This window comes from Dermacentor albipictus, chromosome 6 (assembly GCF_038994185.2).
Source record: "Dermacentor albipictus isolate Rhodes 1998 colony chromosome 6, USDA_Dalb.pri_finalv2, whole genome shotgun sequence".
Lineage (NCBI taxonomy): Eukaryota > Metazoa > Arthropoda > Arachnida > Ixodida > Ixodidae > Dermacentor > Dermacentor albipictus.
In genome coordinates, this window is record NC_091826.1 from 1,117,042 (window position 1) to 1,132,709 (window position 15,668).

Consider the following 15,668-nt stretch of genomic DNA (forward strand, 5'->3'; position numbering starts at 1 on the left):
GCCGATCAATTAGTTAGCGGTAAGAGGGAAAATAGAGGAATTCCAGATCAAGCTACAGAACAGGTATTCGGCTTTAACTCAGGAAGAGGACCTTAGTGTTGAAGCAATGAACGACAATCTTGTGGGCGTCATTAAGGAGTGTGCAATAGAAGCTGGTGGTAACTCCGTTAGACAGGATACCAATAAGCTATCGCAGGAGACGAAAGATCTGAGAAAGAAACGCCAATGTATGAAAGCCTCTAACCCTACAGCTAGAATAGAACTGGCAGAACTTTCCAAGTTAATCAACAAGCGTAAGACAGCTGACATAAGGAAGTATAATATGGATAGAATTGAACATGCTCGCAGGAACGGAGGAAGCCTAAATGCAGTGAAGAAAAAACTAGGGATTGGCAAGAATCAGATGTATGCATTAAGAGACAAAGCCGACTATATCATTACTAATATGGATGAGATAGTTCAAGTGGCTGAGAAGTTCTGTAGAGATTTATACAGTACCAGCAGCACCCACGTCAATAACGGAAGAGAGAATAGTCCAGAGGAATTCGAAATCCCACAGGTAACGCCGGAAGAAGTAAAGAAAGCCTTGGGAGCTATGCAAAGGAGGAAGGCAGCTGGGGAGGATCAGTTAACAGTAGATTTGTTGAAGTATGGTGGGCAGATTGTTCTAGAGAAACTGGCCACCCTGTGTATGCAATGCCTCATGACCTCAAGAGTACCGGAATCTTGGAAAAACGCTAACATAATCCTAATGCATAAGAAAGGGGATGCCAAAGACTTGAAAAATTATAGAACGATCAGCTTACTGTCAGTTCCCTACAAACTATTTACTAAGGTAATCGCAAATAGAATCAGGAACACCTTAGACTTCCGTCAACCAAAGGATCAGGCAGGATTCCGTAAAGGCTACTCAAAAATAGACCATATTCACACTATCAATCAGGTGATAGAGAAATGTGCGGAATATAACCAACCCTTGTATGTAGCTTTCATTGATTACGAGAAAGCGTTTGATTCTGTCGAAACCACAGCAGTCATGGAGGGATTACGGAATCAGGGTGTAGACGAGCCGTATGTAAAAATACTGAAAGATATCTATGGGGGCTCCACAGCCACCGTACTCCTACATAAAGAAAGCAACAAAATCCCAATAAAGAAAGGCGTCAGGCAGGGAGATACAATCTCTCCAATGCTATTCACAGCGTGTTTACAGGAGGTATTCAAAGACCTGGATTGGGAAGAATTGGGGATAAGAGTTAATGGAGAATACCTTAGGAACTTGAGATTCGCTGATGAGATTGCCTTGCTTAGTAACTCAGGGGACCAATTGCAAGGCATACTCACTGACCTGAAGAGGCAAAGGAGAAGGGTGGGTCTAAAAATTAATCTGCAGAAAACTAAAGTAATGTTTAAGAGTCTCGGAAGAGAACAGTAGTTTACGATAGGTAGCGAGGCACTGGAAGGGGTAAGGGAATACATCTACTTAGGGCGGGTAGTGACCGTGGATCCGGATCATGAGACGGAAATAATCAGAAGAATAAAAATGGGCTGAGGTGCGTTGGGCAGGCATTTTCAGAATATGAACAGCAGGCTGCCATTATCCCTCAAGAGAAGCTGTATCTTACCAGTAGTCACCTACGGGGCAGAAATGTGGAGGCTTACGAAAAGGGTTCTACTTAAATTGAGGACGACACAACGAGCTATGGAAAGAAGAATGATGGGTGTAATGTTAAGGGATCAGAAAAGAGCCGATTGGGTGAGGGAACAAACGTGAGTTAATGACATCTTAGTTGAAATCAAGAAAAAGAAATGGGCATGGGCAGGACATGTAATGAGGAGGGAAGATAACCGTAGTCATTAAGGGTTACGAACTGGATTCTAATGGAAGGGAAGAGTAGCTGGGGGCGGCAGAAAGTTAGGTGGGCGGGTGAGATTAAGAAGTTTGCAGGGACGACACGGCCACAATTAGTACATGACTGGGGTTGTTGGAGAAGTATGGGAGAGGCCTTTGCCCTGCAGATGGCATAACCAGGCTGATGATGATGATGATGATGATGATGATGATAGCTTTGCTGGCTTTAGTGTCTTGACATGGATGCTTTGGCACAGGTGAAAAAAAGATATGTTGATATTGTTACGTATATTGTTGATATTGTACGTATATTTACAAGGAAAATACGCTGCGCTTGGCCAAGAGGCAACAGCCCGCGCTAGCTTCTAAATCGTCGTCTTCGTCTTCTTCCTGCTCAGCTCTTCGTCAGTGGGAGCATACCCCGTAGCACTACCCCCGGCGGCAAAAGCGCCGTCCCGGAGTGACTAAAGGCTGGACTCTGAAGCAGTATAGTAGCTCTTGAGCCTACTGACGTGCACGACATCACTAGACGCCAGAGTAGATGACGAGGTTGAGCTCACAGGAGCAATTTCATAAGTCACAGGCGTCACCTGGCGCAGCACGCGGTAGGGTCCTGTGTATCGCAAAAGGAGCTTTTGTGAAAGTCCGACGTGACGAGAGGGCGACCACAAGAGCACGAGCGCACCAGGCGAAAACTGCACGTCACGGTGGCGGGCGTTGTACTGACGCTGCTGAGTGGTTTGCGAGTCCGTCAGTCGAGCACGGGCAAGCTGGCGTGCATGGTCGGCGAGAGCGATGGCGTCGCGCGCATACTCGCTTGTTGAGATCGAAGCAGGAGGAAGTGCCGTGTCAAGGGGCAAGGTCGGTTCGCGACCGTAGAGCAGATAAAAGGGAGAAAATCCGGCGGTGTCGTGCCGGGAAGAATTATAAGCGAATGTGACGTAAGGAAGCGCAATGTCCCAGTCGCGGTGGTCCTTGGAAACATACTTTGACAGCATATCGGTAAGAGTACGGTTTAACCGCTCTGTCAGGCCATTGGTTTGAGGATGGTATGAGGTAGTCAGCTTGTGTTGAGTGGAGCAGGAACGTACAATGTCGGCGATAACTTTCGAGAGGAAGCTACGACCACGGTCAGTGAGCAGCTGTCGCGGGGCGCCATGAAGTAAGATAATGTCCCGCAAGAGAAAGTCCGCGACGTCAGTGGCGCAACTGGTAGGGAGAGCCCGCGTGATAGCGTATCGGGTGGCGTAGTCAGTTGCGACGGCTACCCATTTGTTCCCAGAGGATGACGTGGGAAAGGGACCGAGGAGGTCTAATCCAACACGAAAGAACGGTTCCACAGGGACAGTGATCGGCTGGAGATGACCGGCAGGTAGCACCTGAGGTGTTTTCCGACGCTGGCAGGTATCACAGGCAGCAACATAGTGTCGGACAGAGCGAGCGAGACCAGGCCAATAGAAGCGGCGGCGGACGCGGTCGTACGTGCGGGTTACGCCAAGATGTCCTGCAGTAGGTGCGTCATGCATCTCAAAGAGCACAGTCTGTCGTAGATGTTTTGGCACGACAAGAAGAAGATCAGATCCGTCAGGGAGGAAGTTCCTTCGGTACAGAATGCCGCCCTGGAGGACATATCGGCGAACGGATGCGTCGGTAGGTGTAGAGCGCAGACGCTCGATGAGTACTCGCAGCGATAGGTCTCGGTACTGCTCATCGGCGATGTTAACGAAGGCAGACACAGAGAAAATGCCGTCGGCAGTACTACTGTCGGCGTCGTCAGGCTCGTCTACCGGGTAGCGAGACAGGCAGTCAGCGTCCTTGTGTAGTCGGCCAAATTTGTAGGTGACAGAGAACGAATATTCTTGGAGGCGTAGGGCCCAGCGACCAAGTCTTCCTGAAGGGTCTTTCAATGAGCATAACCAACAAAGCGCGTGATGGTCTGCGATAACGGAAAAGGGTCGGCCATATAAGTGTGGGCGGAACTTCGCAACCGCCCAAACTAGGGCCAGACACTCACGCTCAGTGATGGAATAGTTGCGCTCCGCGGGTGAAAGGAGCCTGCTGGCGTAAGCGATAACACGGTCGTTGCCGCGCTGGCGTTGTGCCAGTACTGCGCCAATTCCGTGACCGCTGGCATCAGTACGAACTTCGGTAGGCGCAGACGGATCGAAATGGGCCAGAACGGGAGGCGTTGTGAGAACGTCGATTAGATGCGAGAATGCAGAGGCCTCGTTAACGCCCCACTGGAAAGGGGCGTCTTTTTTCAAGAGCTCGGTTAGTGGTCGTGCTATGGCCGCGAAATTTTTCACGAAACGGCGGAAGTAGGAACAAAGGCCGATGAAGCTGCGCACATCCTTGACACACTTCGGAACAGGAAAGTGCGTAACAGCATGGATCTTGCCTGGGTCCGGTTGCACTCCGTTCGCGTCAACGAGATGCCCAAGGACGGTAATCTGGCGACGGCCGAATTGGCACTTCGATGCGTTCAGTTGCAGACCGGCGCGACGAAAAACGTCCAGGACTGCCGAGAGGCGCTCGAGGTGCGTAGCGAACGTTGGGGAGAATACTATGACGTCGTCCAAGTAGCATAGGCATGTGGACCATTTGAAACCGTGAAGAAGGGAGTCCATCATGCGTTCAAAAGTGGCAGGAGCGTTACATAGGCCGAACGGCATCACCTTGAATTGATAAAGACCGTCGGGTGTTACAAAGGCAGTCTTCTCGCGGTCGAGATCGTCTACGGCAATCTGCCAATAGCCGGAGCGAAGGTCAATAGAGGAGAAATAGCGAGCACCGTGGAGGCAGTCAAGGGCGTCATCAATCCGAGGTAGGGGATACACGTCCTTTTTGGTAACCCTGTGAAGGTGCCGATAATCCACGCAAAAGCGCCATGAGCCATCCTTCTTTTTTACCAGCACAACCGGTGACGCCCAAGGACTACATGACGGTTCAATAATGTTCTTGGCAAGCATTTGGCGAACTTCTGCGTGAATAACTTGACGCTCAGCTGGTGACACTCGATACGGGCGGCGATGAATGGGAGGGGCATCGCCGGTATTAATGCGATGTTTGACAGCTGTAGTTTGGGCTAAAGGACGATCGTTAAAGTCAAAAATATCGTGGTAGGAAAACAGAACGCGGTAGAGGTCACGAGCGTGCTCGGAGGGCAAGTCGGGGGCAATCATTTTCCGTAAGTCAGCGATGGTACAATTTGTCGACTGCGATAGGAGAGGAGGATCGGATGAAGTGTCGTCTACTGCAATGGATGCTACTGAGTGATCCTCGAATGAACAAAGCTGGGCCAAAGACATCCCACGTGGCAGCACTTGTGTCGTCAAGCCAAAGTTGACCACTGGCAGGCAGACGCAATTCGCCGTAATAGATAAAACTGTATGGGGTACTGTGATCCCGTGTGTAAGGAGGACGTCTGGCATAGGAGCCGCGATGTAGTGACCGTCGGGGACTGGTGGGGATGACACTAGGTCAACGTAGGTCAGTGCCGAAGGTGGCAAGCGAACGAAGTCGGCGGAACTGAGGCGACTGGGGTGTGGTTCAGCAGGATCCAGAACAGGCAGGTCAAGGCGGAGAGTACTGGCGGAACAATCGATGAGAGCAGAATGTGCGGAGAGGAAGTCTAAGCCGAGGATGATGTCGTGGGGACAGTGGGCGATGACTGTGAATAGCACGACTGTTGAGCGATCGGCGAAGGAGACGCGGGCGGCACACATACCAATTACGGGGGCTGTTCCGCCATCGGCGACACGGACAACAAGCGTCGTGGCGGGCGTGATTATTTTTTTCAGGCGGGTACGAAAGTCCGCGCTCATTACCGACAAATGCGCCCCAGTGTCTATAAGAGCAGATACAGGAACACCGTCGACTTGCACGTCAAGAAGGTTCAGATGAGTGGGCAACGTCAGTGGAGGATTTGGCGGCGTAGGGAGCAATGCAGCGTCACCTCGAGGCGCTGCATCATTCAGTTTTCCGGCTGGGAGCGGCGTCCGAAGGGAGTCGGCGAAAAGGAGCGACGGGGCTGGGGAGAGCGAGATTGTCGTCCTTGGGGCGAAGGTGAACGAGAATAGGGGCGGTTCGGCGCAGGAGAGTCAGTGGCGGCATTATCGGAGCGTGCGGCATAAGGACGAGAAGGGCCACCCGAGGGGCGGGAATAGGCAGTATAAGCAGACCGGGTCGGGGAAGTCCAGCGACTTCGACAGTGCCGAGAAATGTGCCCGATGCGACGGCAGTGAAAACAAATGGGCTTGTCGTCAGCAGTGCGCCATTCAGCTGGGTTGCGGAAACGTGGTGGGTAAGACGATGCGGGACGGGGCGGAATCGAAGAAGCCGGATGGGTATCAGGGTGATGGGCCGAGCAGATGGTGTGAAGGCCCATGTTTTCGAACTCCTGGCGGACAACTGCCTGGATCAGGGAAACCGTGACTGCCGGTGCGTTGGTGGGGCTGGAGTCGAAGGCAGCCGGATAGGCGGCCTCAATCTCACGCCGAACGATCTTGGTAATATCGCCGGTGGTGTTGGGACGAGGAGCGTCGGCACAGGAAGAAGTCGCTGGGGTGTTGGGCAGACGGGCAAACTGCTGATTGATACGTCTGCTTTTAGCGAGTTCCAGGCGGCGGCACTCTTTGAGAACAGCATCCACCGTCGCGACGTTGTTGAATACGAGCAAGTTGAAGGCGTCATCGGCAATGCCTTTGAGGATGTGGGATACCTTGTCCGACTCAGGCATGTGTGCATCAACTTTGCGGCACAGAGCCAGGACGTCCTGAATGTACGTGACATAGGGCTCTGTTGACGTCTGCACACGGCCGGAAAGCGCCTTCTGCGCGGCAAGTTTGTGACCGTAGGGGTTGCCGAACAAGTCTCGGAGCTTTTGCTTGAACGAATCCCAACTGGTGAGCTCCTCTTCGTGCGTCCGAAACCAAACTCGAGGTGTGCCACCGAGGTAAAAGACTACGTTGGCGAGCATGATAGTGGGGTCCCACCGGTTATTGCGGCTGACGTGTTCGTAAAGGCTGAGCCAGTCCTCGACGTCTTCCCCATCTTTTGCCGAGAATACGCCAGGATCACGGGGAGCGGAGAGGGTGATGTAGGTCGTCGAAGTGGCAGCAGGTGTCGGAGCCGGTGGAGTCGGGTTGGCGTCGCCGGGAGCCATGAAGGTAGGCTCGACGTACCGGCCACTGCGAAGCTCCGTGACGAGGTACAGGGAACGTCCACCTCCACCAAATATGTTACGTAGAAAGATGCAGACGACAAGCTATGTACAAATATATTTACAAGGAAAATACGCTGCGCTTGGCCAAGAGGCAACAGCCCGCGCTAGCTTCTAAATCGTCGTCTTCGTCTTCTTCCTGCTCAGCTCTTCGTCAGTGGGAGCATACCCCGTAGCAATATTCTTTTCTGTGACATGATGGCCGAAACAATCCACCATATCACTCCTTCTCATCGGACCTCGCTGCGTGCTTTGTCAACTTGTCCATTAGTGTGTTGATTTGGCTTGTCTCGTTGTATGGTCCGATGTACAAATATAGAAAAGTCAATGCACCTTTGGGATCAAATGTTTAAAGAACATTAAATTTTTAGTAAAGCAATGAAGGGGGCTAGTTGGTGAACGTTCATGGCCTTTGTGCTATGTCCGTCCACATCCTGTCCTTCCTTAATATCGTCTGTGTAAAACTGAGCACAATATAACCATTAAGAACATTAAACCCACAAAGTTCCGGAATTGAAAATATAAAGCCCGACTTTGGAAATGTCAATGCACCTTTCGCATTAAAAGTTACTAAGAACATTAAACCCATAAGGTTTTGGAATCGAAATCTATGCACTTTGTAGATTCTACAGCTTCCATGAGATGCCACAGCATGCCCTCTCGCCATCAAAATGCCCTTGAAACTTTGTGCTCGGATGGGGCTCCTAGCATTATGTAACTCCAAATGCATGGGCATTACCACTAAAACGAGCCCAAGTTCCCAATGTTCACGCTGAAATGTCTGTTCGAGCATAAAAACATATTCTAGACAAGATCCACAATGATTTAAAGTGGCGGGGGTCGTTTTGGTCGGCGGTGCATGACAGCGCAAGAAAATTGGGGGGGGGGGGGGCCTAAAGCCCCATAAGACCCCCCCCCCCTTGGATACGCCCATAGATAGCCCCAGTTGAAGTCTGAAGCGTGGCAACATCGGTGCTTGCAGGATCAACCTCGGCAGCGTCTTTGTTTGGCCACTACTTGTGCTGCGATCTCCACATCCGTCAATTGAAGCATTTTCAAACACTGTCAATAACAAAGTATTAAGTGGCATCTGCCAAGGCGTCTATGAGGGAGCCCATTGAGCACACACTGTTGCGCATGTTTGTGAATGCAAACTACCATACCTCATGAGGCACGGCAGGCGGTGTAAATGCAACAAATGCAATGCATTGTTGATCTTGTCGAACTAGACAAGCCGTCGTTTGCGTACGCCTCTACTTTCACATATAGCCCTCAGTGCGATCGATGTGTGCAGCTACGGTGCGCAGCAGTCGAGAATGCCCATTGCGCTACCGCTATCTTCGAGGGTGTTGCAGGAAAGGTCACTGTCTGTAAACAGAGCACACGTGGTCTGGGGTGGCGGAGTTCGATATATGCATTTTACGTACGACCCCACTCGAAAATTTTTTTAGAAAATGAACGCGATTTTCCAGGTGATACAATGTATTTACTTGCATAATGATCACGCTTATTTGTAAAAAAAAATTTGAAGCAAATAAAATTTGAAGCAAATTCAGGGTGCAATATTACGTGGGTTAAATTTCCCGCAAAAAAAAAAGAATTTTTTTTTCATCTCGCATTTGCTGCAAGATGACAACAGGTCAACAAATAGGTGGCTGCCCCTGTATGTAGTGCGGGACACCAAAACAAAGATGGCGGTCGGCGGAACAAGCCGAATGCGCTGAACGCGATTTTTATTGTTCTTGTGAGGACATTACGTGCATTGGAACAGTTTCTTCTGTATCAGTAACGAATAATATTGTTAATATCGGCAAGTTTGCGGCAATAATGTAGCCATGTCCACTTTGAGGGGACAGAAACAGATGGGCGCGCTTAGCTGCCAGTGACATAGGAACACATGGCGAGCGTGCTGCGGAAACTGTGGCATTTGTCTTCACTACCATCCTAATACAGCATGTTTCTGCTAAGGGTGGGTGAATATCTTAGCCATGTTACAAGCATCGGCGTATGAATAGGGTACACTTCTAACGTATCAGTGTAAACGTGGCTGCTATCGTTGCCGCTCGTGATTTGTTGCGTGCCCACGAGTGCAGACGAGAAAAATCGAAAGGTGCCTTTTTTTTGTTGTTGTTGTTGACCACAGCCATAATTAAGCCTACACATAATATAGGCGAGCTTGATTGTAGCCTTCTTTTTTTCTTTTCTTTTTTTTTTGTCATGGAAGTGCGGTAAGTGATGAAAGGAATGAAATGGGGCATCTGCTTGAGAATGGTTGGTGCATGCAGACTGCTTGGTTTGTCTAGAAGAATCGTTCGTGTAGCATTCGACAGATAGCGCTATCATTATTAGCTAGAGTTGGCACACGACATATCACTGCAGCAAGTTCAGGGTGCGATCATTACACGGGAAATAAAGAAGAGCAAATTTTGATGACAAAATTCAGGGGTGCGATCATTATGCAAGTGCGATCATTATGCGAGTAAATACGGTAGAAAGTGTTCGGTATACGTAATAATTCAATATATCTATGTTCGATTTATCGAGGTGTGGTTGTATGTACCTATATACCGTACCATACCTATATACTGTACTAGCCTATAAACAACCATACATCGACAACAGCTGGCCCACCAGTGGGGATCCAGCCATCGAGAGCTGCCAAGCTGCGGCTTTCTGGTCCGAGCGCATCGCCATCCTCACCGGTGACACAACTGCAGCTACAGTTTGTTCTTGAAGCAATACGGTGGCCAGCAGTATAAATGGGTGTCTTAATTTTATCCTTTGCAACAAGCGATAACCACTGTAAGATATGTAGTACGAACGAGAGCTGCGGTACATGGAAAGTTCAACTTGAGAGCCTGCGTCTAGTTGCTGTTGCACTGCATGCGAGATGGTGAGACGGCATCACGTAGGTGCATCGATGTCTCGATGGCGCATATAGCAGCATGTCTTCTTTTTGTGTACGAACTGACGCAATGAGAAATAAGGCATTCTCAAAACAGTTCATTTTGTGATCATCAGCAGTTGTTTTTGAAGCACAGTGCTACGGCTGCACTTCAAAGCTGGTTACGCCTAGTGGCAACCATGGTGCTTCCTTGGCTCCTCAGTACTGAGCCAACAATGGTAGCAGCAGTCGTCCGCTTGCGTGGTCAACATGAAAACTGTGTGGCACGCTGCTGCAGGAAGCTTGCCGCTAGTGTATTCGTTTCTGAAGAAAAAGTCAATTTTCGCTAATTCTGCTAGCAACCGAAAATAGTTACGTGCAGCACACTGCCACATGCACTAGTTGAATGCAGTGCCCTGCCGCACGCATGCATCACCAATCGTAATCCAACTAAGTAATCCAATTAATTACTTCTCTCCACCTTGCAGGTTTCTGCAGAACTATTACGTCAAACTGTTGCCTTTGCTTTGAGTAGTCGACAAATTCAACTTCGCCCTGCCATCTGCTAGTCGCCTGGCTAGCTCAGATTGAAGAGCGGCTGCCTGGAAAAGGCGATAGTCCCGGGTTTGAGTACCACCCAGACCAGGATAAATTTTCGTTCAACTGCAAGGCTTTTCATTCGAGGAATCCGCATGGGTTTCCTTTGTAGCAACTGCTACGATTGGGTGGATGGCCCATTTTTCCCTTAATTGGTACTAAGCTTGTTATATTTAAATATATATATTCAAAATATAGTAAAAAAATATATTTAAAAAAATAAAAGCAGTTTTGTGTCAAATGTGACTGCATTAGAATGAGGTTCAACCCTACACTAAATATCCTGTTTGCGTCCATAAGAAGCAGGCCGTGCTCACTTGTTCATTGCCTGGGGCAGTTGGGGGTACCGCGAAGAACAGGGAGTGTGCTTGTTGCTTTGCACTTGGAGGCCCACTGTCAGCCATGTGAAGCAGGAACTCCAAGCATGCTTGCACCTCCTCTGCAAATAGAAGCGGTTTGTCCTTTACTTGCTCTAGGCACTTCCAAAGGCGTCTATAAAAATATGCATAGAGCACAATGAAAGACAAATCGGGGATTTGTCAGCCGTAACAAATTTGTCCAAAAGTAAGTAATGTGTAAACTTTAAAATCTTAGTACATGGCTTCATAAGTAATAAGGTTGGCACACATAGAAATAAAGTTCAGGCAGTCCTAAAGAACAACCTTGAACACCAAAAGGTGACCAGGACCTTTATGTAGTAACTCAACATTGGTTACTGAATAGAAAAGTTTGTGAAAAAGTAGCAAAAAGAACAGCAGAGAAATTAAGCAACCCCTGAACCAATTAATTGACTCTGGATGTACAAAGTTTACCACAGTATAGCTTTAGTAAACCCTCAACAGAATAAAAAAAATTATGTGCAAAAGTAATTCGCATAATGTTTGTGGAAATTGACAAGGTGGTGATGTGACAAGGTGTTCATGCGAGTCCACATCACTAAATTTTTGGGTTGAATGATGCAGTACATTTAAAAAAATATGCATCCCACAGCAAGTCGGGAAAATTTGAGCACAATTGGTGCAGTAGAAAATTCATAATTAAACTTCATTATATCATAATTGAACTATACAGTAATCTGTCAACACTGACAGGTGTGGAAATGAAGTGTTTAATCAGAGCACTAATAGGGACGAAGGCAAGATAGTAGACTGGACACTCTGTACATTCTTATTGAACTCTGTGTGTTCATTAGGACCAGAAACTAACTTGCCTAACTTCCTGTAGTACTATAAAATGTAGTGCATTCCGCATATAGTCACAATGTGCTGGGTATTTGGTATATGCGTGGTTTCTTCACATGTGCATCTTAGTGGTTTGCCTGAGATAGCTTCTGCAGGCGTTCTTTTGTTTGTAGCTGGCTAGAGGAATGTACCGCTCTCTCTCTCTCTCTTATTTGTGCTGATTTTATCACTTGGGTGAAAAAATTGCAGGTGCAAAGCACAAAGCAACACCCTTGGTGCACTGTTGGATGCTAGAGCGTTGTGTGCCAGAATCTGCACAAGTGGGCATAGAGTGGTGGTAGTGGCCTTCATAACACGGCTGGTTGGTATGCTGCTGGTAGCTGACAGGAGTTTTGAACAGTCAGTCTAGCAAGTTACAGTTTTCTCTTGTCCTGTATTGAAGCTGTGCTTACCAGGGGTAATTTATTAATGCATGCCACCAGAGTTTAGCTTACTTGGCACAAAATTAAGTAAATCTCCAATTTGAACTAAAAAGAGTCCGTTAAAAAGATATTTTAAGTATATTGGTTTCTATAGGAGGGTTTCATCCTGTGCTTGTCAATAACAATACGTCTCGAGAAGATAAGGTGCCCTTTTCTAAGGCCCTAGCGTTAAAGAAGGCAAACAACTTGCAGTTTATTTGCACAGATAACTAACATTAAGATGGGAAAAATGACTGCCAATAGGATTTATCGCATTGTTCACAAATCTGACATTGCTATAATCAGTTAGTCGCATGTGTGATCCTTCAACTATTGCTCATTGTGTTGATTGCCAAACATGGCATCCGACTTTTCAGTTGACCGTTTCAACTAATTTAAGTCACAATGCTTTCCCTCTGTAACCTATTTTAATGCTAGATGTCTAGAGAAGCATTTTGATGACATTAACAATCCACTTTTTACATTTCACAGTTCCTTTATGATTGTTTGGTGTGCCTTGAGACTTGGTTGTGTGGTTATGATCACAATCTTTTCTGTTTTCTGCTTTATAGTTCACAGTATTGCTATAGAAAAACCAGCAAAGATGGTGGCGTTGTTTTTGTATGGGCTCGCATGACATGTCAGCGTAGACATGATCACGAGTTTGTATTGTGGGGTTCTCCTCCGTGCTCTTGGGACAAAGGAACGACAACACAGTAGTGCAAACAATCACAAGGGCATTTATTGCACCTTTCATAGATCAATGCCTGCTAGCCGAGTTGCTATCCACAAAACATGCCAATGGGCGCGCGACAAATCTAGAAGTCCGACTCACCGCGACCGGAAACGTGCGAATATGTTCGCCCCATGCTGGATCCCAACGCCTGGTCGTTCGCGTGTGTGGTCACGCGAATCGTGGCGCGTTCGAAGGTGGCCACGCGAGACGGTCTCGCCGAAGCATCGGTCGGCGCGCGGCACGGCACATCCGTCCCGCTTGCTTCCCGAACCCAAAGAGAGCAAGCGCCTTCCTTTCGGCGCCCAGGTAACCTTGCCTGTCGGCGGCGTTAGCAGCGCAACACTCGCGCCATCTCTCGCACTGCGCCCCAACCACATCGACCGCTGCGGGCATCACGCAGGCCACGCGGCGAAGCCGCATTACAGGAGACGCGCTATGCGGGAAAAATATCGGGACGTGCGAGAGTCGCGCATCCCCACAGTATGTCTCGAACTCAACAAGCAGTTTCTTAATCGTCATAGCAAAAAAGGTACTTGGAATTATTTGCCATTCACCATCTCATTCACCACTGAATTTTGTGACATGGTCAATATAATCATGAAAACACTATTATACAAAAACAAGAAAAGTATTGACGGCATAAATATTCAATTCCATGATAAAACTACTTTTTTTTCCATGGTTTTATTTCATAGTTCCGGCTACGAGGCCGCATTTTGATGGGGATGAAATGTGAAAACACCCACGTATTTATATTTAGGTGCACGTTAAGAACCCCAAGTGGTCCAAATTATTCTGGAGTGCCCCACTATGGCATGCCTCATCATCGTGGTTTTGGCACATAAAACTGCATAATTGTTTGTTTGTTTCTTTAGTTCCTAATAACAAAATTGGCAAAGGTGTAGTAATAATAAGGTGTAGTAATGATAATGCACTGTCAAATTTGCTGCTTCCACCCAAAGCAAGCGTCTCGAGTGTAGACATCATTATCCTTATATATGTCACATATATTTCACACACACATATTTATTATTATCCTCTATATAGTGGTGGTCCAGCCTTTAGGATTTGGAGCAATTTTTGGAGCAGGAAAAATGTTCTGGAGCAGTTTAGGAGCAGCCACACCAGAGTTTTGGAGCAGTTCCAGAGCAGTAATATTGGTATTTTTGGAACACTTTGAGTAGTACAGCAGTAATTTGTAGCCATTTGTCGAAGCTTGTTATTACTGTGCAATCAGTAACTGCTCTCAACAGTAAAGCAAGACACAAAGCCAACAGTGGCCAATTAAGCTTGGCTTTCCATGGATGGTAACCATGCATGGTAGGTTGCAAATATTTTTATTGGGGTCAAGGAATTTAATTTTTCAAATGATTAATTAAAATTTTGTAGGCTAACGAGAACAAACATATGTGCCTGGGCGCAAGACATACATAAAAGTACAAATGAACGAGAACAATTTGTGCCATCAGGCCCAAGACAAAATTCAATGACAGGCGTCTTATGTGCATTCCAAATGACAGATATACTTTGATATGCTTTACAATAACAATGCTAAGAGCTCAACAAAAAACTATGCGTCTATGAATGGCACCAAAATGAGATGCCTCCGTAAGGTGTGTCGCAAAGATGGTGGTGTTAGAGAACAACATTCATACCATCCCGTACACTCACTTTCGTTGTGAGGCAGTTTGGTTTGTCAGCTTCCTGTCTGTCGTGTGGCCTCTGTGAATATATACAAGTCGATTCAGCATAAAACCACAACTTTTGTCAACGATACCCGGCCAAACTTTTAAAGAACTACCGATTAGGCCTAATGGCCAAGGCAGTGTGCCATGATGAAAATTGGCTGATGGCCGATGTGACCAGCAAACATTCAACAAGCCATCATGGAAAGCTTGCCGTTAATATGTTCGTATGAGTGGATAACCGGTGATCAGTTCTCCGATCATGCATAGATGTTTTTAACAGCTGTAGAAGTTGGCAACTACTGCAATTGCGCATAGAAGTTCACAGATTGAAATAAACTTCCGAACTGCATGTGCAAACACATGAATCTGTGTGCATGAACATGCGTATGCGATATGATCTGCATGCCTTCCAGTGGCTAATCAGTCCTGTATCTTTGCACATACATGTTGCTTTCATCGCCGTCCCCTTTGTCAGCGTCAAGTATATGAATTGTTTAGACTGGAGTTGACGACACAGACGACCCTTGTGCCAGGATAGGCGTGCCTCACAATCATATTCTGGTTTTGCCACGTAAGAACTACAGAATTAAATTTTCTTTTGTCCCAAAACAAACGAAGTGCCATGGCAAGGTGGTGTGCAATGCATCGACCTCAGCCGAGTATTTCACTAAATATATGAAAAATATAGTAGTACAAAATTGAGTCACGAACTGAATTATATGAATGTTCACACTTCAATTCGTATAGTTGGGTACATATATTTCTATGTCCGATTCTTCGGACTCCCTAGGGGCCTCAAAAACATCAGAAAAATCGGGCAGCCCAAAAAAAGTGAATGCATGCCTCTTACTGCCCCCAAGGGCTCAAATGGCTGCAGGCATGTCCAAAATAGCTCTGGAGGCCTGCCAGCACACTTATTAGGCACCTCGGTGCTCGTACTGTGACAGGTGACGGCTGGTGCACCTGTATATAATTAAGGAATGCATACTGTGTTCCATGATAAGTGCACCTTCCCACTTTTGGTATGCTTCACTGCGTAATGCTGCTA

The 15,668-nt window shown here is 47.4% G+C and overlaps 1 protein-coding gene across 10 annotated transcripts in view; it reads right to left on the minus strand.

Annotated features, from left to right (window-relative positions):
• Positions 1-15,668, minus strand: part of Grip163 (gamma-tubulin complex component 6) — a 521,720-nt gene that overhangs the window by 458,726 nt on the left and 47,326 nt on the right. For all 10 annotated transcript variants that reach the window (XR_011514995.1, XR_011514994.1, XM_070539799.1 and 7 more), the window contains one exon: positions 10,872-10,993. Coding sequence is in view for 8 of the 10 variants with exons in the window: in XM_070539799.1 (XP_070395900.1) it covers positions 10,872-10,993 (122 nt within the window). In the remaining 2 variants the exon portion in view is untranslated. The remainder of the gene's footprint in view (positions 1-10,871; positions 10,994-15,668) is intronic.